Here is a 26,962-nt window from a genome sequence, read left to right as displayed (position 1 = left end):
GTGGCGTTTTTAGGTCTTTACCTCAAATGTCATTTGACTTCCCCTTTCTCTCTTCTGTGTCTATATTTGTCTTACGTTTATCATTTTTGTGCCCTCTACACTTTCAATTTGTCACTTTGTCTTTCTTTCTACACATTCCAAATTACTATCTCTGCCATTTTATCGCCTATTGTCCCTTAAATTCACTCGTCACAATCATTTTCCAAGGAAGAGTGATGGGACTGAAAAGTGTTTGCCGTTAGTTCTTATCAAATGTGATTCGTGTCACCAGCCTTGAAGAAATGGTGTAGTGAGGTTTACTTTGAGAGGAGGATAGGTGAGATCCCCATCTGTGTGTTATAACAGTGGACTTCCAAGTGGGATAACATCTTACTAAGAATAAGCACAAATAGACCCACTGAAAAACACTACTGTACAATTTGCATTACAGTCCTTCACCCACGCAACATGCAGAAAATATGGTTGCACATTTGTGTTTAGGACATGGAAGGGCTACAAACACGTCACAGAATGCAAAGTTAATTTAATTACTTTGAATATCTGCTGATTTGTGGTGAACCTTTCGCAGTCACCGAACTCACAAATTGTTCTCTTGAACTTTAACAACCATTTGCGGAAAAAACGATTCCCGCCGATACGTGTATATATATATTTTTTTTACTCTTTCTGTAACACCCTAAGATGCTGCCCAAAATCCCTGCCCCTTCTAAGTCGCCATGTTGGCAGAGGAGTAGCGAGCGTTGGCCATCAGCTGATGGCGGGCTGCTTGGACACCAATCAGCCGCTTGTTGGAAACTTCCTGTAGCGAGCCGACAGGCAGGCGAGGCTCCTTGTGGGGGTTTACCACGGAGAAATCAGGGAGGTACACTTCTGAAGATGATGCAGAGAAAGGTCCGGATCACTACCGGCAGTGGTGGAGGTGAACAGCTGATCAGCTGGCGATTGCTAGCTGCTCGACAGCAAGTGCCCAAATAAATAGACCTTGTTTACGATACATTATGTGTATAAAAAAATGAGAGTACTGTATCAGTGAGTCAAAAATGTGAAAAAACAGGCGAATAGTAAAGTAAAAATAATATACAGTATATATATATATATATATATATATATATATATATATATATATATATATATATATATATACAAGCAACTGTGCCTCTCGTTTCTCTCATTAGCGCTGAAATATTATTAATTGTATCGTGACTGGGAAGACCATCGTCACAAGAAGTACATAATGGAAGAGTTTCTTTTCAAATAGTTAATCAAACCAAACCATCAGAATGTATTTCATCCATTCTTATATATATATATATATATAATTAAGTCTCTTCACAGAGAAGTCTGAAAAGGGGGAGGGGCTTATTGAGAAGTTCTGTTTGCTGATGAGGTGAGGAGCAATATGTAACACTGCACTGGTACTCAAGAACCCCTTTTATTCAACTCAGTGTTTTCACACACAAAAAGAAAAAAACAGATGGTAATCTTAAAAAATGTTAAGCCTTATAACTGGTCATGAGAATCAACGCCGCTGGGTGAGCAACACGTGCATGCTCAAATCCTTTTTCAAACTGGGCTTCAACATCTTAATCATTATTTCAGGCTTAAAATTTTTTTTGCCCCTTCCATTTTCAATAGTGTTGGTGTGTGCCTTGGACTGGTCGCCAGTCTTTCACATGGCACATTTTGACAAAAAACTATTCACATTCACAGTCACACCTGTAGATAATTCAGTCTTGAATTCTCTGTCTTTTTGTAAGAAGTCTTGAAGTCTCTGTCTTTTTGTAAGATAAGTTCGGGGAACGTATTTACAGGTCATGATTTCACAAAATTGCCCCTGTTCTTTTTTTCAACAAATGTTGTCCTGTGTCTACTTATTAATATGTGTTTAATGTACAAAAGGGGTAGGAATTTCATGGGGAATGATATGCTCTTGTGGCCCTTTTTAATCTTTAATGAATGTACTCTAGAAGTTCTGACTCACCAATACTCTACAACTTTGATCTTATCTGTGGTGACTATAATGACAGAGTTAAATTTAAGACACATTGAAATTAGGAATCCAAATCTCAGATTCCTTTCCGAATGAATGGACAAAGATGGAAATGCACACTAAAAAGAATGTCTCAAAGAATGGAATCTATTATAGCTGCATAGTGGCAAATGTTTCGCAATGTATATTTCCTGTATGCCTCATTGTCAGGTGGCCAGTACTGTTGTTCAAATAGTATTGAAATTATCCATGACATATAGGATAGAATTGTATCAAAACATAAACGTAGACTCATGGTCCCGTTATCTCAGTGGACAACTGTGGCGTTAAAGCCAAGAGACAGGAAGTGATCATTATAATGATCCTGGTAAAAGTCGACTCCGGAACCTGCGATCTTCTTAAAGAGGGCTGTATTTGATGCTTCGCACAGGTTTTCTGTATTTTAACAAGAATCTTTTAATGTGGTTACAAAAGTGAAAATGCACAGTATTGTATTTGCGTTTGTTTGCTAGTTTATAGGCAACTCTCTGGATCATGGACAACCACAAACAGTTATGCACTACTACTATATTAGGATTTTAAGGGGTGGATGTTTCCACGAGGCCCGCCGCACACCGAGCGATGTTGCCGAACGCAACTGAGCTGGACGATCATGACAAATATAGCCAGCGACTCTCACTCACACACCAGATGATTGACCCGAACACACAGATAACCAACTCTCCGCAACAGAAAAACTGCAACCCTTGGTGTTCTGATCTAGAAACGTTTTGTGACGCCACATGTGCTCCTGTATTATTTTTTTATGGAACCGGAAACAACATGGCGCGATTGTCAAGGTAAAAGCAAATTGCCCTGGCCTCTGCATATATATTATAATAATACAAATAAGACTCTCCATGCTTTGCTTTTTTGACCCAGGTACAAATGAAATTTTAATATACTAATTAACACTTCCTTGGCATATGGTCAGCCTTCTACAACAATTAATAACATTAATATTATTTATATCTATTATTATTATTATCCTTAATGTATTTATAACACATTAACTAAAAAAAATGATATCTTTACCATTGTACGTGCAAGTGCATGAGCACGCGTACACGAACACACACACACACAGATATGCAAATACATGCATCAGTGCACATTTTTACAATGTCAAACAATCCATTTACTGTAGCTATCGTCTATTCAATTGGGGTAATTACCCAGAGACAATTAAGTTGTTACTGTCTGTATCATCACAACTGTAATTATGGCCAAGCATGTGCAATTCCACTTGGCTCTCACTTCCATTGCAATGTGATGACGCAAAGCGTGCCGAGGATGGTAAAGCATGGTGGTGTATAGAATATTGATTGACAGAAAGTATGAGAGTGGAGAGAGGATAAAGAAGGATGGGGAGTGTTCTCACAGGGGCCTGTAAGACTCTTATAAACATATCTCAACATCAGACGATCCATCTTTTCTGGCCCGTAAACGGTTGACATTTTCCTTTTATCAAAGCTGTGAGATGAAACAGTGTTTTAACGATGACATGCGATGATCAATGACGCCACTGTACTCGGGAGGAGGCTGCTTTATTAACACGGGCCTTTGTCCCGTTTCAGAGCAATTTCTTTGTGTTTAGGAGATGATTTGGGAATGAATGGGTCTCTGATGGCCAGAGTAGAACACGTTCCTTCTATTTTCCCCGTGATTGTAACGCAGAATTGTTGTGGGGCAGTGGGAAACAGGAACAGATTCGAAGTGAATGTCAAAAAAGTCTCTATAGTGACAGACGTGAGGGTCCTGTGGGGTCCTATATATAATACATTGCTTTCTGGTGAGAATAGTAGGAATGTCATTTGTGCGCCACCATGTCCACAGTGCATTTTCTATATCCCATGTCTTGTTTTTTTTCTATGATTCCGTGTTTTTGTTTGTGAGATCATGTTGACAATATATGTTGGTCTTTAGATAAGAAGTTGACAGGCTGCTCGTTTCCAACTGCATTTAAATGCAGTTATGGAGGAAGAGATTAAGTGGGATTCACCAGACTACATGTTGGAAGGTAAATGTCAAGTAAACCACATAGGATAGTTTCATCATTGTTGGGGTGAGTGGAATGATGTGGGAGACCAGAAAGCTTGGCAATCTGAAGATGATGCAGTTAAGGACAGGGGTGAAATTTGGTTGGACACAAGCAAGCATGTGGAAAACATAAACATTCACTGGTTATCTTTTGAGTGTGTCTGTATTCCCAAAAGCTCTACATCTGGCATTTGGCGTAGCTTAACGTCGTCCAAGCTTAAGCCATTGAACACTTATACTCAATCTTCCACTCTCTCTTCACAGGGGAGGTGGCTTTTAGCAGCAGAATAGTTGATTTACTGTTTTCCCATATAATTTCCTCTTCCCAATTACATAAATATAAATCAAAATAATGGATCTTTGCACTGCATTTCGACCCCGACTCAGGTGGATATGAGTATTAATAGAATCCGTCGTTTATGACGTCAGTTGAAATTCACATGTGACTCTTAAATCTCAAATGGGGTTTTATGTTAGTTAGACAAATCACTCTAAATGGTTATTCAATCAGCGATGTAAAGGAGAAACAATCTTCTCCTTTTGCCTTTTGTCACGCTTTTATTTCATTTCTTCTTCTCGCCAGCTGTGTTTTTACCCTGTCGATCTGTTGCCAACCTGCCCGCTTCCCCCTCTGCTCTCTAAAGTGAATCTCAAACACTCATTCTTTCACCCCGATTTCTCTCTGTGACTAATGCATTGCCTTGTTTTATTTTCTCTTTTATCGAGAAAAGGACTCCATTCTCTGCCTGAAAGCTTTGTGGGGTCCTAAATGCTAAATGGCATTCTGTCTCTGCCAGGCGCCTGCTTAGTGCTGGTCTCCTTGGTGATGAGACCGATCAGGCGGTTCTGTACCAGACAGCGAGCAGTCTGTGTTTGTGGGTGTGTGCAATTCACTTACTGTATGGTAGATTTGTGTGCGTGCGTGTGCGTGTGACTTTTATATAGATATTCATATATTTTAGGTAGGACAAGGTGCTATGCTGGTCATGTTTTCATGGCTCATTAGCATTTGAATGTATTATGTTTCCCGTCAGCAGGTCCCTGCCAAACAAGCAAGGCCTTGTTCTCTCCGCCAGGGACTTGAGCGGGTAGCAACGGCCGGGGCCCAACGTGGTATTGCTCTACGTTGGCATAATTCATCTCTGCAACCACTGCTGTTGGCCTCTGAAGAATTCTGTCCATCTGTGCTGGTATAATCAACAAGAATCAGATTCTCAGGAATGGAAATGGGAAACTTCACAATAGGGGTGGGCGATATACAGTATATCACCTTCGATATTATCGCGAACGTTGCTTTCACGATGTGCAATTTTACATTATCGAGTATTCATACAGTCTCCAAAAGAAAATAACCAAACAGGTCCAAGGACGACATAAGAGGAAGAGAGAAAGGAGGAAGTGCATAAAGTCCTCATTTGCCAAATCAGCGGGCATGATTCAGTCACGTGACTCAAAATAAACTCTCGCTCTCGAGCTAGTGGCTAGCTAGTGGTAGTAGCCGAGCAATCTTTTCAGCAGTTTAGCAGTGTAACAAGTGGGTGATTTGAAACGATGGCCCTCAATGGAACGCATGTAGTCTTTAGTTTTTTTTGTTGGCACTGTAAAAATAATAAACAAGAGCTATTGTTTTGAAACAATGTGACTATCAATAAAAGTTCTGGAAAGCAAGTAGAGATTGACATCTTTTATTATTATTCTTATTATTATTTTTAGGATATTGTGAAATTATCGTTAGCGTAAAATAAAAAAAAATCACGATATTTTTATTTGCCCATATCGCCCACCCCTACGTCACTACATTTGATTATTGCTTGTTATACAGCAGATTAATAGAAGTACAACATCCTCAGAAATGCAAATGTCGTAGTTCATAGGAGACACCTTCAGATTGTGTTAAAAGGGGAGTTTGCGGTGTTAAAACTGCGAGCAAGGTATGAAGCAAAGCTCCTGAAGCCCAAGATAACGGGCAGCAGGGATGTGCTGAATGTGTCCGCTATGAGTGTGCCGGCAAGTGCGCTGCAAATTATTGACACCTCACCAGTCACGCCTTCTGTTTCTGATTGGTTGTATGTACGTCTGTGTAGATTCTCAGTTATCCAGGTCATGGTAATCCGCAAATGTTGAATAAAAGCAACTGGACCATTCTTGTTTATTGAAGACTTTTCACCGTCAATCCAAAAGGCTTCTTCAGTTCTAAATTTCCGTTGTGGAGTCCCTCTTTTTATGCAACACCCTATTGTTGACCACCCCCAGGTAACACACCCAACGAGGCAGAAATAGAGGGACACCAATCTGGAAATTTTGAACTGAAGAAGCTTTTGGATTAAAGGTGAAATGTCTTCAAAAAACAAGAACAGCCCAGTTGCCTAGATTCAACCTTTACAGATCTCTCATTGCTTGTTTTTCCTTGGGCGTGGTGGTTATTTGCAAATCAAATCAGAGGCACAAGACGTGGCCAGAGAGGGACGATTTTTTTCTTTTTTCTCCACAGACAATTGTATGTACTTCTGTCAGGTCATACTGCCAGTTTTAACAAATGTGACAAAAATTGTTTATTTTTTCTTTTTTAAAATTGCAAATCTCCACTTTACATGCAAATCAGCCCACACACTGTACTTGTGAATTACTGCAAAACTGCAAGTGGATTTCTAATTGGCTCCTACTTGCTGAAAATTATTTATAATCTTAATCATCTATTTGGATTATTTATGTGGAGCTACGGGTGGGATATACCCTCTCTGAACTTCATTTGAAATAGAACTATGCTAAAAATGTTGTATTTGATCTTATATTGCACATGAGTCGTGAATGCCATTTTGAAGTTATGGCTGTGAATACATTTATTTACATGTTCATCATTTTAGTAGCTGTGATTGGAATTAACTATACTGATCTTTTCAGTTCAGTGTGTGAGGACATTAACTGAGATTGACTGTGTGTAAGAGCTGTATAGCTATATAGAATTTTGCTGTGTGTGAGGACAAATAAAATCGGACATTCTCAGTTAGCTAACCACTTACCTTCAATGTGACTTAACATAATATCAGCAAAGCAAATAAAATTTATTTATATAGCGCATTTCATACACAAGGTGACTCTGTGTGCTTTACATGATTAAAAGCATTTTTTTAAAACAAAAAAAAAAACAGTGCAAGAAATCATTTAAAAGTGGAAATGCTCTAAAAAGACCTGGACTTTAACCTGGACGATAAAACTACATTGAGTAGTAAAGTATTTATTTCAAAGTACTGTTCACTGGCATTTCTGTACATTGAACTGTAGCCGGTTTTACATGCAGACTTTTTTTTGGCATTCCGATTTAACTTATTTTGATTGAAGATCTATGGTCAATTGTTTAAATGTGACAAAATGTATTCCGATCTGGTGTAAAAACATCTCTGTTGCAGACCAACTCTGGTAGGAAGCTGTCATGGTTTTAAGTGCGTACACAATGACCATACTGCGCATTTACATCATGATAGAGCCCAGCCCGACACCATTCCCGATTCACGGTTTACATGTCAAAAGTTTACGTCTGATCGGTTTGGCAAGAAGGGATGTTCCACCACTATGAATCCGGATGAAATTCCATTCGGTTTTGGCTCATTTATTCCGATTGTAGTGTTTACATGCAGGTCGGTTTGGAGTTCTAACCTAATTTTAATCAGAATACCAGGCTCCATGTAAACCCGACTAATGAGTCAGAGGCAACAAAATGATACAATAATGTTGAACATCCTGGAGGCTCATTCTTTCTACATTTTAAGTCAAGTCAAGACTATTTGTATTGCCCTTAATCACAATCAACATTTGGATCCAATCAAAGCCATGATCAGTGTGTAACACAGTCGACCAAGGGTGTCAAATTCAAATTCACGGTGGGCCAAAATTAAAAATTGGGTCAACGTCACGGGACAAACTCAATATTTAATGAAAAATCACTGTGATGTGCATGTTTCCCTTCTCTGCAGAAATGTAGAGTTCAAGTTGATCATATGACAACAAACTTCAATTTTGCTTAAACACTCAATCTGGAATAAACAAACTTTAATATTATAAACACGAGAAATCAAATTTGCGAAAAAAGACGTCAGTGGTATTTGTTTGTTGTTTGGTATTTAAATAGAAAACATGAATTGTTCTGTCTCTCTCTCTTCTATTTATCTCCAACTACCTTCTTTTTGATGTAAATCTTTATTCAAAGGCCAACAACAAAACAACCCCCAAAAAATAAGAACGTCCTTCAATAAAAATCCAAACTTCAAACTATTAACAGTCCCTGCCTAGGAGTTGATAAAGGGCATTAAAAAAAAAACATTAATTCAATTATGTTATATACTTTGTTACAGCCACGTTGCTCCGCACATGACAAACAGGTCCGTCTTTTACTTTAGTGAACAGATAATCTGCCTCCCACCTGTCTTGGACGTGAACTGTTTTCCATCTTTCGTTTGGCCATTTTTGGGAAGGGGAGGTGTAAATTTCCTCGAGGAGACTGGTAGCATAGTTGATAACGACTGCAACAGAAAGGGAAGGGGCGCTCGCCGGTCTAGACTGATGGGCCAACACACTAGCAAAGCATTCTGGGATTTGTAATATTAGTGGCGCATGTGCTATATACTGGCGGACCAACTCTAATACACATTTGATATGGTCTTGCGGGCCAAATATAATTACATTGTGGGCCAAATTTGGCCCCCTGGCCTGAGTTTGACATATATGCAGTAGACTATTAAAACACTTATCAACATAACACGATACAATATAGATCATGTTGTCCAAAGGTGATCTAAAGATTAACTCACAACTTATCCAAAAAGGGAGCGCTCTCAGATGTACCGACTACAGTACCAGTTAGCCCTCGCCCTTATCATCATCATCATCATCATGTCAAAACATTCTATTTTACAAGCTCCCTACATCAGAGTTGGTTCTCCAAATGCTCTTAAGCTATTGATCTAGGTGACCGAGACTAAAACTTCAATACACAGCTAATGTGGTAGAGGTCAGCCCTGTGCCTTATCTCACTGGGACCAATTTAGAGGCCTTTATCACCAAGCACCTAATAGTATGATATATGTCCTGCCTCACATATTTTAATGCCTTATGTGCTGCGCTGTAGGCTGTGTTTTAAGCGTGTGTGTGAGTTGATGCATAGACGTTTAGGTATGTTTGCTTGCATTGATATACTGTACAAATGCAGCACGTATAAATAAGCATCCTGTCCTGCATCGTGTAAGACCATATGTGAGTCAAAAATCCGCGAATGGTATGATACCAATTAAGAGTGGGTCCCCTTTAGAAATCAGTGATTCATATCCATCCATCCATCCATCCATTTTCTGAGCCGCTTCTCCTCACTAGGGTCGCGGGCGTGCTGGAGCCTATCCCAGCTATCATCGGGCAGGAGGCAGGGTACACCCTGAACTGGTTGCCAGCCAATCGCAGGGCACATACAAACAAACAACCATTCGCATTCACATTCACACATACGGGCAATTTAGAGTTGTCAATTAACCTACCATGCATGTTTTTGGAATGTGGGAGAAAACCGGAGTGCCCGGAGAAAACCCACGCAGGCACGGGGAGAACATGCAAACTCCACACAGTCGGGGCTGGGGATTGAACCCCGGTCCTCAGAACTATGAGGCCGACGCTCTAACCAGTCGTCCACTGTGCCGCCGTGATACAGATCATAAAGAATAAAACACTATAAGCCTGTGGTGAAGTGTTTTGATCGTTCTTTTTATATATGCAATCCTTCCCGTATGGCTCAGCAAAGTGCTCGTTGATAAGAAGAAATCCAGTCAAAAGCTCCACGAAACATACATGTGCATCTTTTTAGTCTGGGTCTCAGAGAAGAACCTGAGCTTGTTGTTTGGTGCTCATCCATTTCTTAATACATTTTCTAGACAGAGCTAATAGAACAGACAAAAGAGAGGAATACATGAATAATACCAGTTCAGGGTTTACCCCACCTCTCTCGCCCGAAATCAGCTGGGATCGGCTCCAGCACCGCAGCGGCCCTACTGGCGATAAGCGGTATAGATAATGGATGTATAATAATATTAAAAAATAATTACACTCATTGGTACCACTGGTAACCAAATATTACAAATGAGTAATCTAAAGTGCAGGTGTACTTGTCATTGGGGCCTGTGAATGTACCATTCATTTTTCCTAAATCCTGTCATCGTATACAGTAGCATAACATCAAAATAAGCACCACATCAATACAAAAATTACAAAAACATATTTGAAGTATGCATCTTAAAAGATGCGTCATTAGCTTCTGCCTTGTCTAGCTTTAAAATGTAAAATGACCACATGATAAAAGCATGTTTATCCACCAGTCAGTGTTGCGCTTGCCTCTCATCGTGCCAGACTGAGCCACTCAAACAGCTCTTAGTTCCTTCACACTGATTCCAATTAAAGCATGACTTGTGATTAAAAGGGCAGTAGTCTGCTTGTTAATGCACATCCCATGTTTGAGTTTGTGCGCTAATAAAGGGAGAATCATTGACGGTGTGCTTGTGAATGTTGTGTTGAATTATGTTTGTTGGATTTTGCTTCATTATGTTAGCCTTTTTTGTGGCCATGTGCGGATTATCCTTGCTGCAGATAAGTGTGTTTGCGTGTGCTCATTATTTTGGCTTACTGGACATCAGGGTCAGTCACACACGAGGTTAATTGACCTCAGGAGACAATTCTCAGTTGCGATAATGTATGCCTGCCTTTTAAATAATTATTTACCATTTGACTTAGATACGACATTCATTAGCATTGTGTAATGGCTCATTAATTTGTTAGTAAGACGTTTAAACACATAACTGCCACGGTTTCAACAAAAACTTCCAATATTAAAACATTAAGCATCTTAAGACGCCTTTTAAATAAGATTGTAAAACACTGACCACCTTCCTAGAATATTAAAAAAATATTAACAATCTCATATACAAAAATAAACTTTGAATGATCAGATATTCAATAGTATCCCCTTGACATTTATATTCAGTGTTTTGCACCTGAGCAGTACATTTGTTTATTTAGGTGCAGGTTAATTTTATATGAGCAATATTAAAAGGTCTGATCATCAAAGATTAATAGTCTTTGTGCTGTAAACTAGGCTAGGACCCATGAGGATTGCAAGCTGTAATGTAAAACAAAGAAATCATTCTCCATTAAAGAAAACACATTTTAACACTAAAGTCACTACTCTAGCCTGCCTGGTAATAAGTTGTCGTTCCAATGACAGGAAGAGCGAATGATGAAAAATGATCACTGTAATAAAGTAATGAGGGGCTGTTGTTTGCGTTTTTATTTGTTTTGGTAATTCTCAAGGACACATTATGTGGGTGTGTGTGTGTGTGTGTGTGTGTGTGTGTGTGTGTGTGTGTGTGTTTGGATGTTGCATCCACCTGAGTCGGCACACAGTCTCACTCAGAGCCATTCACGCCTAAACAATCACACAAACTTCTAATGAAGCCTCTACGAAACAAACAACTTGATTAAGACTCAAGAGAGTTTGAGAATCAGGTGTGACCACCGTGGGTCATGAAACCATGTGTGAACGCATGCCAACAATGTGCTTATAACATTGCAGTGCAATTTGTTTTAAGAAACACTCTGCCTCCTGAGGGAGTGTAATCCTTTGGCATGTTCCATCTCTAACTTAGCAAGCTCACTACCCAGTGATTGTCCTTTTGTTGAAAAGTGTAGGCTTTGCCTCTGGGAAGAACATTTGTTATCCTTGAAGCGGCATTTCTTCTACTTCCACTGAGCCGTTTGTCTTTTGAAGCAAAACAAAACAGAGGCAGCGCTGTGAGCTGTGAGGCAGAAAGAAACTAAACCAAACTAAAATTAAAAAAAAAAACAGTTTAAGTGCACTCGGTTATACTGAATGTCCATAGATTTATGTACTAAGTGATCAACAAAGGAACATTTTGTCTATTAGTTCAGTTGCCTGTGAATATTCTAATTCATCCAGGTCATTTCATTCTCAGGGCATTGAATCGTTTGCAACTAGACTGTTCTGTTTGTCTTAGAAGACGTTTCGCCTCTCATCCGAGCAGGCCTTATCGGTTCATACAACAAGGCTGAGATTCTGACGCACTAGCCAGTGTTTGTGTGGGAGACTCAGCCGTTTATGCTCCAATTTAGAGGCATGTCTCGCACAACGTATGGAATCATTCTTTTGGAATGCAAAAAAGGGGGACAGCCGTTAAGTCGTCTGGCCAAGAGGCCATTGTCTGTCGTTGGGTGGAAACTCCCTCATTGATATTCCATTCAATTTTAAAGTGGTCGGGGAGTTACATAACGGTCAAGGAGGCCATGCTGTTTGTTGGAGGCAGAATTAGTGAGTTTCTTTGGAATGGATGAAAGGACGGCATTGTACAGTAAGTGGGAGATAGGTGTCGTAAGCCCCCTTCTCCGTTAAGTGATGGTTTTCCCACCTTTGTCTATATGGCCTCTCTCACCCCTCTTTCAAACCATATGTCGTCCCTGTCCAAAATAGACAAGACATTTTTGTCCTCAAAAGAGTGCTGTTTCTCTTGGAGGTGCAGGTAGACAGTTGAGTCTTGACCTGAGATGTTTGCCCGTCTGTGTTGTGCCATGCGTCTGCTCAGTGGTTGCTTGGTTTCCCCAATGTATCTATCTCTGCATTCCTCACTGCACTTGACTGCATACACCAGATTGTGTTTCTGCGGATGTGGTGTCCGGTCTTTGGGGTGTACCAGCCTTTCTCTCAGGGTGTTACTGGGTTTGAAGTGTACCGGAATGTTGTGTTGATGGAAAATCCTTCTGAGTTTCTCAGACAGACCCGATAGATACGGAATGACAATATTGTTGCATCTGTCACTCTTTTCTGTCTCATCCATCTTGCTCCTGTCCCTTCTGGAATTGGATGCGCTTTTCACAAATGACCAGCTGGGGTCATTTCATCCCTCGTGTCTGTGCTCTTTCTGTTTGGCCTGTGGACTGGTCAGAATGTTATCAGCTCTGTGTTGTAGGGTACTGATAACGCCCAGTTTGTGTTCCAGAGGGTGGTGTGAGTCAAAAACTAAGTATTGGTCAGTGTGTGGGGGTTTTCTGTAAACTCCAACATGGAGGCCCCTGTGCGTCTCCTTTGTGGACATCATAGCCCAAAAAAGGCACCTTAATTGTCTTTGTCATCCTCATGTGTGAACTTGATGTTACTGTCCACTGAGTTAATGTGCTCGGTGAAGGCTTGCAGTTCTTGGCTTTTGATTTTTAACTATGTGTCATCAACATATCTGTACCAATGACTTGAGTTGTTCCCTTAAAGGAGTTCAGCGCTCTCCTTTTCTTGCCCTGCATGTACAGGTTTGCTACGATGGGAGACACGGGTGTGCCAATAGCACAACCATGTTTTTGTCTGTAAAATGTTCCCATGAATTGAAAATCATGACTCTGACCTTATCAACAAAGTCCATCCAGTTTTTGGTGGTGTGCAGTATTGCCAACCAAGGTTGCGAAGATGTTGGCCACATACTTAGCGATGTTATAAGTAACAGAGTTGATGCTGCTGTCACTGGGTCTGAGAGCTGCTCCTCCTTTGTGTATGTTTGGCAGACCATAAATGCCAGGAATGGTCTTCTGTGGATATAGCCGGTAATAAAGTCCAGACTTCTATTAGCCCATTGCAGTGGGACAATTAACAGAACCGCGTTTACAAACCCATCAACCAATTAAGATAAGAAGAAGGCTATGAAATCATACAGAGAAGTGGACTCTGTCCGCTTCCAAAGGAAGTCAAGTGCACGTTGGTCCACTTCAGCATTATTAGTCCACATAAGGCTAGATTTATACTGCAGGTCCAAGTGCACAATTATTTTATCCGTCAATTATCTGTCTATCAACATGTACATTTCAAGTGACACATATCCAATATGTCCCTCCACAATACTCCATTGGCTGCCATTGACAATGATTTTCCTTATTTAGAGCTCAATACTTACTGCTCATGTTGTATTTTGTGCTTACTTGTGTTGGTTGGGGAGAAGGGAATATGTAGATGTTTTTTTATTTTGACGCCGTCACGCTCGTGTATCCAATCTGTCAATTTATGCTACACTTGCATTGATAGATAGCCGATACGTATCGGATTTTCATCCAGATTAGGACGAGGTCTGATTCTGAGTTGAAGAGTGCCAATTCCATGCGTTCTTGCTCTTTATACTTCCATGATGCATATCCTGTTGTGCCAATTGAAAGCAAGAAATCAAACTCGTGTCCCTTTGTAAACCTATTTTTCTTTTTTTAAAGGTACTGTATACACAGAATGTTACCCCTTAAGTTAAATTCAATTTAGTCTACCGTTAATATGTGATTTTATTTATTATTCTAGATTTTGTTTTAAATGTAAATCCAACAGTCACCCGCTTGTTTCCTAAGGGGAATATGTGGTTACTGGCTCACCAGTTATTTAATAACATTGCTGGGGAGGGACATATCATGTGTTTGTAGCTTTTGGATTGCTTTAGCTGTCTGTTTGTTGTTCTCAAATATAATATAATGTATAAGACGTATTCTTAGTCCTTATTTGGTTTCTCTGGATTTTTCTTCTTTGAATGATTACATGTTTCCATTTATATCTGTTCTCTTACAGTGGATTACTGCCTGGTACTTTGCAGGTATTTGGTTGTTATGCACAGAGGCAGATGTAGGGAAGTGAGAACAAACATGACAGACAAAAGAACAACTGATATGTGGCAGAAAGAAAGGTCAAAACACAGCTTGGAGAATTGCAAGGTTGTTTGCGACGTCAAATAATGATGCATGGCTTTCACCATATTTTTCCACATGGTGGTTGGTGGTGGGGTGGGTGTTGTTTTGGGGGATGGGAAGGTGTGGTGCTTTATAGGAGTAGGTGTAGGTACATTTATTTGCTGTCTTGGTCGCCATGGAAACTGACATGAGGGAATGCCAGGAGCTTGGCAGTTGCAACCAATTTGAGTGCGGTTAATGGGTCCACATTTTCTGTAAAGTGCTTCTGAGGCTAGATTATACCCAACCTGGATATTGGGGTTGACTTTTCACAGCCTGTTTTACAGAAACAGAAAGCATATGAATGGCACCCCCAAAGGAAAGGAAATAGCATGTTGCACACTACACGAATAAATGTTTATTTGAGTTTTTTTTTGTACCTGGTTGACACTTACTCAATGAACTTCAGGACCAGTCATCATTTGAAAAGGGATGTGGGCATTCCGATGTGAGGACAGATCACCGCCATTGTTGATTTCACCCTTGTTCCCGCTAATTTCTCCTGCTCACTTATGTTTGCCACAGTTTGCATTTTTTTTCTTCATTTGTGCTGTAAAAATTTTTGAAGAGCACTATATTAACTCATTACGTTTTAAATTGGCAACGTTTTTAAATGTGGCGCATGCCCTGTTTTCCTTCCGTTCCTCTCCCTTGAGCCTTTGCTCCAGCTGCCAGCTGGCGGACCTTTTTAAATTGAGGTCAGGTCGGGCATCAATGCTTAACCACTGGAGAAACGATCGCTCCTCTCTGTATCTTACTGTAGAACACTCGGGTCGTTCGTAGCAGGTAGTGTGAGGAGTCGGCCAGTGATGGCAGCTTGAACATCAGGATCAGCCATGCAAAGCGTCTGCCGCACCCCTCTGCCCCTTCACCACACAGCCATAAAATATGGAGGATGATTACTCTGCTGCGGCTTCTCCGTGACCTGTGATTTGTGAAGGGAATCCATTGAATTGACATTTAAACCAGTGTTCAATGAGCCATCACTTGTGTCTGATAATGTCTATTGCAAATGACTACAGTTAGTTAAACAAGCGCAGCACTGTAGCTGAGTGGCTTGTATGTGTGCCTCACAGTTCTGAGGTTTGGGGTGTGAGTCTTGGTGTTGGCCTTCCTCTGTGGAGTTTACCTGTTCTCTCCTTTCTCCGGCTTCCTCCCACATTCTAAAGCCATGCATGTAGAGATGCAACCATTCATCAATAAATCGACAACTAATCGATTATCAAATTAATTGATAACTATTTTGATAATGGAGTCATTGTTTAGAGACCTTGTTTAACTTAAAGTCACATAAATATTCTGAATTTCAGCCTCTCAACAGCAAATATTAGGGATGTCCCGATCCAGCTTTTTCACTTCCAATCTGATACCGACATTGCAGCCTTAAGTTTTGGCTGATACCAATATCGGTCCGATCCACTTAGAAAAGGCTTGATCAAGTGCTATTTCTCAAACAGAGAACAATAATCAGCAACAGCAGGTATGAGAAAAATGAACCCATTTATTGGTTACTTAAAGTAACTGTTGTGCACGTCTTGACCTCTGAGGGGCAGTGTGGTTTACCCAATGAGATACACACATGCAAGTAACCAAGAAAGTAGAAGTCACGATCAAATATTGTTATTATAACTTGTTTTTTGCTGAATTTGAAGAATACATGCCATTGTATTGTTATATTGCCTGTTTGTATGTGTTTATACAGCGTTTATGTACCAATATTCATTATTTTGAGAGAGATGTGCCGCAAATTCAATGTTAATTTTCGTTAGCTCGTCAGTAGTATTTTTCATTTACTGTGTGTTAGCTTTGAGCTAGCAAGTTTTGTGAACCAAAACAAAGAAAGAAATATTCAATAGGTGTAATTCTTTTGTTATGTCTGTTTGGTTTTACAGTGTACTTCAACTGGAGTATCAATAAACGACTTTAAGCAAGCATCATTCACTCTTACTCCTTGCTACTATGTTAGCACCTTAGCAACCTGTTGTGACCACGTGGGCTCTTGGGCTCTAAATGCCATCCGGGCGCTGCTGGATGAAAATGCTGGAGCGGAGACGGAATGGGTAGCTGGTATAAGAGTGGTAAAATCTGAGATTTTAGATCCAGTCAGATCCGTTTCTTGTTTTTTTACTGACATTGGCCCGGATAGGATCAGGACACCCCTAGTAAATATTACCAGATTTCTGCAGTCGTCCATGACAGAAGACTGATTATCTTTGTGTTGATTCAAAATAAGACTTTTGCAAACATCTGATTTTACTTTGGAAAACAATGATCAACATTTGAGCTGATTTTCCACCATGTCACGGAACAATTTTTAAAATATCCGATTCATCGGGAAAAAAAATGGACAGATTAATCGATTAAAATCAATTATATAAATAACCGTTAGTTACAGCCCTTTTATGCAAGTTTGGTTAAAGTTCATGGACATACGTGCCATGCGATTGGCAGGTGACCAGCCCAGGCTATACCCTGGCTCTTGGGATTGGCTCCAGCTCACTGGTGACCCTAATGAGGATATGCAATATAGAAACTGGATTGATGAATAGTTAAATGAGTACTGGTTAATTATCCCCGTATGAAGAAGAGGCATGATTCTGCCCCATTATCCATTTTAATGCCCGAGCAATGCCTTGCTTTCCCAGGGCTAAATGAAATACCTGTATAGACGGCTGGAAACACAAACGCTTTTGAATAAACTATATCTTTATTGCGGCCAGCATCCACATACAGAAAAGTAAATACAAGACACCCACTTTCTCAGTTGTTGTTGGTTGTTAGCGTGTTGTTTTGAGTTATGCGTACAAGCGTTGTGCAGTTTCCAATATTTTAAAGTAAGACCTCAAAATATAAATGTGACCCTGACTACAACAATGTATTTAATATAAGCATACCATGAACTGCATATTAAGTAATATAATTTTCCAATAACCTCCGATATCTGGTCTATGTACACTGCTGTCAGACACATTGGTGTATCCAAATGTTGCTTGCTGCCAATTTTAAAGACAGCTGCATTAATGATGATATTGACAACCTGACGGGCACAAATCAATGGTAGTACATCCAGCTACTATCTGATTTCATTAAAAAAAAGAGCAAGAGAGAGAGGTTATTTTCATTTAGGGACTTGCTTGAGGGTGAAAGCATCTGTTTTGTATACAAAAAGTTGTGGTGAATTGCAGCCAGAGTACACTGATGGTCGAAATATAAACTGGCCAGGGAAATTAGATTTATACCTACAATAGTACAATTGCTGGATAGGCATTCATGCGCAGTAATTACTCTCTGCTGATTGCCAGCGAAGGATTGGATTAACTGTCCTTTGTCAGGACAGATAACTAGTCAATATCTTATACAAACACGCAATTGTTTCCATCACTTGAGAGGACATTACTCTGACTCGCTCATGGAAAGTCATTCTAAACATTAGCATAATACAGTACTTAATAATGCATCTAAGTTAACCTGGTAGAAAGGTTTACATCAAATGAATGGTAAAGTACATACATGCTGGTTACGAACGATTACTTTAATCTTAATGTTCAATCCTCATCCTAAAATGTGATCATTTCCGCGTATTCAGTGTACTTGCTTTTTATTGCCAGAAACGGTCTGATTCTATAAACATTCCTGACCACAACTCAAACAACGGCACTCAGGCCTGAATAATGAACAATTACAAGCAACAAGACCCAAAAAATTATTTACAAAAAATAAAAATAGTCGTGACATGACTCAACAGGCAACTACGGAAGTGCAATGGTAAAGGATGCTGACAGGATCCAAGTATGCATGAGTTCTGCGGGGCAGCAGCTCATGTTGTTGATGGCTCTTTAATTTACTCTATCTGCAACGTTCAACTGTGCCGTTGGCTCATGTTAATTTATATCCACATACAGTATTCACTCACTGGTCTGCACCCCGTATTGCATACTGAGAGGTTGTTCCAATTTTGTTTCCCTTCCGTAATTAAAATGATCAAAATACTAATACACTACTTCACCCATAATAATGACAGTAGTAATAAATACTAAATTAATTCATCTCACACTTATATTTTATCCTCTCATTTTACAGGTTCAAGGTTTGACATGCTCACTGGAAAAGGTAAAACACACACACACGCACGCAGACACACACACACACACACACACACACACACAGTTTGATAGAACACCACAGTGTTGCATTGTTTAGTTTTCTGCTTTTGCATTTTGTCATTATGGTAATACTGAACCTGCAGCTCATTTTGTGGCAGATTGAAGCTACTGGTTTTTATGTCTGCGGCCTTTCCTCCGTAGGCCCCAGAGTATTTTAGTCCAGAATAATCCCCACCATCTGCTGTCCCTTTTTACTACATTTAGTACGTGCTCTGTAACTCCTTCTGTATATCATTTACTGTTTATTTTCTCATCCAGTTCCTCTTTTGGACTCCATACCTTTCTCATGATAGACTATGGCCCCCCACTTTATACAACTCAATCTCAATCTGACATCTTTCTTGTCCTTCCTTCTCTTCTACTCCTCTCCATTTATAAAACCCTTGTTGTTTACATTCCGGGTGTCACTACACACTTTGCTTCTCTGCACATCCCTTTTATCCATCCTCCACAAATTTTCCACAGCATGTCAAATCCTAATCTTTGTTTCAAACACAAACAACACAGACTATATCCACTGGGAAAATCCTTTCGTACACATTAGTAAGCGTGTAGGCTGCACGTTATTCCCAGAAAAAATACTTATCAGGAGTGAGTTGCACCATCGGGATCCTGCTGAACGGAACTTTACCGTCACACAAGAGGTCTTCTTGCATTTTGTGGATTAGTAATGTCCTTCCCAAAAAAACTATATTGAAATTATTATTGGGTCAAGTAGGCAACGTGCATGTATGTTTTATATATATATATATATATATATATATATATATATATCTATATATATATATATATATATATAGATATATATATAGATATGATTATCACAGGATAGAACAACTCATGCAAATAAAATGCACTGTGTAATTTAAATGTATTCCCTGCAACAGTAGTGAAATAGAACATTAAACATATGTAGTGTACTGACTAAAATGTGTTGAACTGTATTTGTTTGAATTGCTGTTGTGAAAACTAGTTAAAAGTTTGTTTGGTTCTTTGTGTGGATGGATACTGGGGTGTCCTGCGTTCCGAGGGGTCTGTGAACATTTCAGGGTTTTTTTTGTTTTAATGATTGATTGAAGGGGTGGTGGTCCAATGGGATTGGGGGAAGGAGGTGGGTCGTGGGGAGAAAGAGCGGGAGATGCGGCGGGAAAGAGAGAGTTTTTTTTTCGGGGGGGTCTGCACCTGGTTTTTCGACGCAAACGGATTTTTGGACTGTTTTCAACGCGAACGGACTTTTGACTGTTGGCAACGCGAACGGATTTACTATTTCAAAGCCACGGGTCCTGCCTGCTGAACGCCACGGGTCCTGCCTGCTCAACGCCACCGGGCTGCCGCTTCGACGCTACGGGATCCAGTCGCTGTGCCTACTGAAGCGTTTTGAGGGCTCGTTCCTACGACAATCGGTTTGGGTTTCTTTTCCCTAGTGAACTGAGGGTTCAACGGTTTTGTGAGTACTGCCTTTGAGGGCTACATGTGGGGGCTCGTCCGGGATTGTTATTGTTCACTAGTGTATTGGTGAACAAAGAGGAAAAAAAAAAAAAACTCAAAACAAAACAAATAATCAAATGGCGTGACGACAAAGGTATTGATGTTATGAATTCTATTGTGCTTAGTGGGGTTTCTCTTGATGTTACTGATGAGAACATTTATAAGGTACTTGATGAAGTTAAAATTTTTGGTCGCACTAAAATCAGAGGACGGTGTCTAACACGCACAAACAACAATCAGTCCGTATTAGTTGAGACCACAGATGACGTGACTAAAACTGACTTACCTGAACAGTTGGTTGCTGGGGACCCGTCAGACTTGTGGGTAGTAAGTGTCCCTGATTTTCAGACTTTCCATGTGACTAGTGACAAAAGAGGTTTCCAATCCAAGCTAGTATCATTCTTAGCCAGTGAAGGAAAGACTTTAGATGATGTGACAGGTTTGCTTAAGACCACGCCTGCCCCACCCGCTGTTCCTGACTTGAACACAGAGCTTGTCAATGCCATCTCTTTGCTTGTGGAAAAACGTCAAGCCCCGCCTATGGACGGACAATGCTATCGAAAACTTCGCTTCTTCTCGGGCATAAAGCCAACGCTACCTGGAGAAGAGGAGTATGACTCTTGGGCGGAACAGACCACCCACCTGCTGGATGAGTGGCAATGTTCTGATGTTGTCAAGAAACAGAGAATCGCTGAAAGTCTCAAAGGGCCTGCAGCAGATATTGTCCGGGGTTTAAGAGCCACTAACCCCAGTGCCACTGCCAATGAGTATCTTAAGGCCCTAGAAACAGCTTTTGGGACCACAGATAGTGCAGCTGATCTCATGGTAAAGTTCCGTAACACACTCCAGCAAGAAACTGAGAAGTTGTCAGGATACTTACTCAGGTTAGACAAACTGCTGCACGCTGTTCATCGGAAAGGTGGGATCGACGTCACTGACATGAACAGGACACGCATCGAGCAAATTGCTAGAGGTGCTCTCACTCATGATTTTGCTGCACTTCGTATAAGGATGACTTACAAGCTAAAGCCCGCTCCAAGCTTCACAGAGCTCCTTCGTGAGGTAAGAGAAGAAGAGGGGATGGTTCTTGAAAGAGAAAAAGTGAAGAATGTTGTTTCTTCATCTGCGGTTAAGTGTGCAGGTTGTGCTACGGCGTCAGTGGTGTCAAAACAACCAGAGTCTGCACCATCAGTAGCAGTTGGAGTGGAGACCGAAGACAGTCTGAAGAAGGAAATTCAGGGGCTTAAAAGTGATATTGCACGTCTGCTATCTGTCTCTGTCGCTACATCAGAAAGTCCACCATAGCATGCAATCCAGAACCACACTCAAAAAGCTGCTATAAAATATGCAAGTGGGAAAGAGAGAACTCCCAGATTTCAATATGGTGCAGATGTTTTTTGCTACAAATGTGGTGAAGATGGTCATTTTCAGCGGGAGTGTGAAAATCCAGAGAATCTCCGAAAAGTAAATAAGCGTCTCCTGAAAGCAAAACAGCTGATGGGAAACTTCCCAGGAGCTCAGTAAAGGAACGGCCTGATGCTCTGGAGAGAACACGTTCCACAAAGTGTGATACGCTAAAAGAAAGCAAGGCTGATTTGCCAGAGGATTTAATTGGACCGAGTTCTGTTGTTCCTGTACAAGTTGAGGGCATCTACGCCAAAGCTTTGCTTGATAGTGGGTCCCAAGTTACCCTGCTGTACTGCTCCTTTTATGACAAGTATCTGAAACACCTGCCCTTGACCCCTATTGAGTGCTTGGAGATTTGGGGCCTCAGTGTAGACCGATATCCATATGATGGTTATCCATCCATCCATTTTCCGAGCCGCTTCTCCTCACTAGGGTCGCGGGCGTGCTGGAGCCTATCCCAGCTGTCATCGGGCAGGAGGCGGGGTACACCCTGAACTGGTTGCCAGCCAATCGCAGGGCACATATGATGGTTATATGTGTTTGAAACTTGAGTTTGCTGGAGATGTAGTGGGTGTAGCTAAGACCATAGAAACACTTGTGCTTGTGTATCCAGACCCAGCCATGAAAGGTGAGATTTCTATTGTGGTTGGCACAAACACCTCCATAGTTCGGAGCTTATTTCATTCCTGCAAGACACAAAACGGAGATAATTTCTTACATAACATGTCTGTTCACCCCGCAATAAAAGAGGCTTATGAGAAGTTTCGGAGCACCCCAGATGACACAGCTGACCTAAAAAGAGGAACAGTCTGGTTCACTCGAGAGAAGCCCTTAGTGCTGTCTCCTGGGGGCGTTGCAAAAGTGGCGTGCCAAAATTTGTGGGGGGGTTTTCTGGTCAGGCTGTTCTTGTAGAACGCCCAGAGGAGGGTTACTTCCCTGAAGAACTGTTAGTGATGCCTGTTGTTGATAAAGCAAGCGCTGTTCATTGTCGTCGTATCACAGTAACTTTGAGAAATGTATCAAATCATTCTGTGACATTGAAACGTGGTATGCAAATTGCTCATTTGCACAGGGTGGATGTAATAAATGCAGTCCCTGAAAAGAAGTCCTCTAAGCCGTCCACATCTCAACTATCCCCCTCGTCTTTCAACTTCGCAGATTCTCTTGTGCCTCCTGAGTGGAAGGAGAGGCTGTGTCAGAGAATGATGGAAAGGAAAGAGGTTTTCTCCTGTAGTGAGTTTGACGTTGGTTGTGCAAAGAGCATACAACACAGCATTCGAGTGACGGAGGACAAACCATTCAGAGAACGCTCTAGACGCTTACCTCCAAAGGATTTGGAGGATGTGAGAAAACATTTAAATGATTTGAAAGAAGCTGGAATAATTTCAGAGTCTAGAAGCCCCTATGTGTCACCTATCGTTGTGGTCCGAAAGAAAAATGGGACCATACGTATGTGCGTGGATTACAGGACATTAAATAGGAGAACAATTCCTGACCAGTATACAGTCCCACGTGTGGAGGATGCCCTGATATGCCTGAGTGGTAGCAAATGGTTTAGCGTGCTTGATCTCCGAAGTGGCTACTATCAGATCCCTTTATGTGATGCTGACAAAGAAAAAACGGCATTTACCTGTCCGGCAGGATTTTATCAATTTGAGAGAATGCCACAAGGCATCTGCGGCGCACCAGCCACGTTTCAGCGTATCATGGAAAGGACGGTTGGTGATATGAATCTGCTGGAAGTGTTAGTGTACCTTGATGATGTCATTGTTTTCGGGAGAACAATGGAGGAACATGAGCAGCGCCTTCTTAAAGTGCTTGACAGATTAAAGGAAGAGGGACTTAAATTATCTTTGGATAAATGTCAGTTCTGCTGTCCCTCTGTAACCTATCTTGGGCATGACGTTTCTAGCAATGGCATTGCTACTGATCCTTCAAAGATCAAAGCTGTGAAGTCGTGGCCACGCCCAGAGAACATCACTGCTCTCCGTTCTTTTCTTGGGTTTTGCGGATACTACAGACGGTTTGTGAAAGACTTTTCCAGAGTCTGTCATCCGGTCAATCAGCTACTGCAGGGCTGCATTGTGACTGGAAGGCCAGGAGGAAAGACTAAAATGGAAAAGAACAACAAAGAGAAAGAGAACTCAAAAACAGAGTGGTACCACCCCTCAGAGCCGTTTGGGGCAAGGTGGAATGAAGACTGTGAGAAAGCTTTTGAGAAATTAAAGGTCAGTCTTACAGAATCACCTGTCCTAGCAATCGCAAACCCAAATCTGGCTTATGTTCTGCATGTTGATGCAAGTAGAGAAGGCTTAGGAGGTGTCCTCTATCAGGACCAAGGAGAAGGTTTGCGCCCGGTTGCATTTGTAAGTAGGAGCCTCTCTCCGTCAGAAAAAAATTATCCCACGCATAAACTTGAATTTCTGGCTTTAAAATGGGCTTTCACTACCAAGCTGCATGATTATCTCTATGGAGTCAAGTTTGAGGTTCACACAGACAATAACCCGTTAACATATGTCTTAACCACTGCTAAGTTGGACGCAACAGGACATAGATGGTTAGCGGAGCTATCAATGTATGATTTCAGCCTGAAATATCGCTCTGGAAAACAAAACATTGATGCAGATGCTTTGTCACGGCGTCCTCATGCTGACAGCGATGTGTCTGGTGAAGAGGGAGTGTCCATGTCTCCTACCAGCGTCCAAGCTGTCTGTCACATGTCGTCAATTAGAACACCTTATCCTCACCGTTGCAGAGCTGTGGATCTCCTGGGCTCATCCAAGCATGCTGTACCCAGAGCTTATTGTAGTGTGTTATCTGTAAGCACTCAGCCACTGCCCCAAATGTCTTTAGCTGACACCTCACATTCTCAGCAGGAAGACCCATGCATCGGAGAAGTGTGGTGTGCTGTTGTGCAGAACTTTGCGGACCGGGCTAACAAACGAAAACATCTGGATGTGTCATTGTTGTTAAAAGAGTGGGAAAAGTTAAAGGTCAAGGACTCTGTACTGTACCGAATCAGTAAGCCTCCCAACAAACCAGTTCGACAACAACTCTTACTCCCACAGAAGTTCAGAGAAACTGTTCTTCAGTCTTTGCATGACCAGTCAGGTCACCTTGGGTTTGACAAAACCTATGGGTTGGTGCGAGAGAGATTTTACTGGCCTCGTATGAAAACACAGGTTGAGACGTATTGTAAAAATTGTCCAAGGTGTATTCAGAGAAAAACGCTGCCCAAGAGAGCTGCTGGGTTGTCACATCTTACCAGTGAGGGGCCGATGGATCTTGTCTGTATGGATTTCTTGACAATTGAGCCTGACTCCAGAAACATTTGTAATGTGCTTGTAGTTACAGATCACTACACACGTTATGCTCAAGCTTTTGCGACTAAGGATCAAAAGGCGTCAACAGTTGCTAAGGTCCTGTGGGAACAATATTTTGTCCACTATGGTCTACCGAAGCGAGTACACTCGGATCAAGGCAGAGATTTCGAGAGCCGCCTCATTCATGAACTGTTGAGTATGCTTGGTATAAAGAAGTCTAGAACCACACCCTACCACCCGCAGGGTGACCCGCAACCTGAGCGTTTCAATAGAACTCTTCTCAACATGCTCGGTACTCTTGATGCACAGCACAAAAGTAAATGGCGTAAATACATCAGTCAGCTGGTGCATGCATACAACTGCACGCTAAATGAGTCAACAGGCCACTCGCCATATTTTCTCATGTTCGGTCGAGAGGCTAGACTGCCAGTAGATGTGGCATTTGGAGTCTCAAGTGATGGTACATCCACCAAGTCCTATCTGAAATACGTCAAAAACATGAAACGAGAATTACAGACTGCCTACCAGCTCGCCGAGAGCATGGCGAGAAAAAAAAATGAAGGGAACAAACAACGCTACGATCAGAGAGTTCGTTTCTGTCCATTAGTCTCTGGTGACAGGGTGTTAATCAGAAATCTTGGACTGCAAGGAAAACACAAGCTAGCTGATCGTTGGAAAGCTACACCATACGTTGTGGAGATTCAACTCCCTGGTTTGCCTGTGTTCAAGTTGAAGCCAGAGAACGGACAAGGCTCTAACAAAGTATTGCACCGAAATCACATTCTGCCCATTGGACAGGAAGTGAAATTGAATGTGGAAAAGAACGAAGATACACTTCAATGCAAAAGGAGAGCCAGCAAAAGACTCAAAGCAAAGAGGGCTGAAAACTGTAATCTTTCTGGTGTACCAGCGCTTGATCATGTTGAAAAGATTGAGTCTGCATCTGACTCAGAAGAGGATGAAATGGGTGTGTGGTATGATTATCACTCCATATGTGAGTCAAGACAACCGGAAGCTCAGGAAACTGTTCAATCAGAACCTGTCAGCATGGATTTGGATCAAGTTGTCCCTCCAATTAACCAAGAGATGGATGAGGTTACAGTTGAGGCATCTGCGGCAACAGATGACGATGGATCCGTAGTGCAAGATGAGACTTTTGAAAGTACTGTTGATACTGGAAGGGACACTGAAGCACAGAAATTCGATGTAACGACTGCGAGACAAGACAGTGTTACAGAGAGTTCAGACGAGGCACGACGGCCTCAAAGACTGAAAAGGGTTCCTACCCGACTAACCTATGACTTGTTAGGGAGTCCAAGCTCTGTGGCAGTTAGTACTCATACTGTCTCTCTAGCTAAGGTTGATGATAAGACACATGGCTTATCTCCATCACCTTTGAGGTACAAGAGCACTTTTTATAAGTGGATTGGTTTGAGAGGGGAGTGTTTATCCTGTTCATAAAAGGTTATGTTGTTATACATGTCATGAGGGCATGACAATTTTTTTTTTGTGGGGGGAGAGTGTAGTGTACTGACTAAAATGTGTTGAACTGTATTTGTTTGAATTGCTGTTAAAAGTTTGTTTGGTTCTTTGTGTGGATGGATACTGTGGTGTCCTGCGTTCCGAGGGGTCTGTGAACATTTCAGGGTTTTTTTTGTTTTAATGATTGATTGAAGGGGTGGTGGTCCAATGGGATTGGGGGAAGGAGGTGGGTCGTGGGGAGA

General features: G+C 41.3%; 1 protein-coding gene across 4 annotated transcripts in view; it reads left to right on the top strand.

Annotated features, from left to right (window-relative positions):
- igsf11 (immunoglobulin superfamily member 11) overlaps window positions 1–26,962 on the top strand; it is a 101,679-nt gene that overhangs the window by 10,210 nt on the left and 64,507 nt on the right. For 2 of the 4 annotated variants that reach the window (XM_061782327.1, XM_061782328.1), the window contains exon 2: window positions 18,938–18,967. The exons of the other annotated variants lie outside the window; for them this stretch is intronic. In XM_061782327.1, the coding sequence (XP_061638311.1) occupies window positions 18,938–18,967 (30 nt within the window). The remainder of the gene's footprint in view (window positions 1–18,937; window positions 18,968–26,962) is intronic. 4 annotated transcript variants of the gene reach the window in all.

Source organism: Phyllopteryx taeniolatus, chromosome 8 (assembly GCF_024500385.1).
Source record: "Phyllopteryx taeniolatus isolate TA_2022b chromosome 8, UOR_Ptae_1.2, whole genome shotgun sequence".
In the NCBI taxonomy this organism is placed as follows: Eukaryota; Metazoa; Chordata; class Actinopteri; order Syngnathiformes; family Syngnathidae; genus Phyllopteryx; species Phyllopteryx taeniolatus.
The sequence above is the reverse complement of the archived record's forward strand: the minus strand, read 5'-3'. Positions and strand labels throughout refer to the sequence as shown.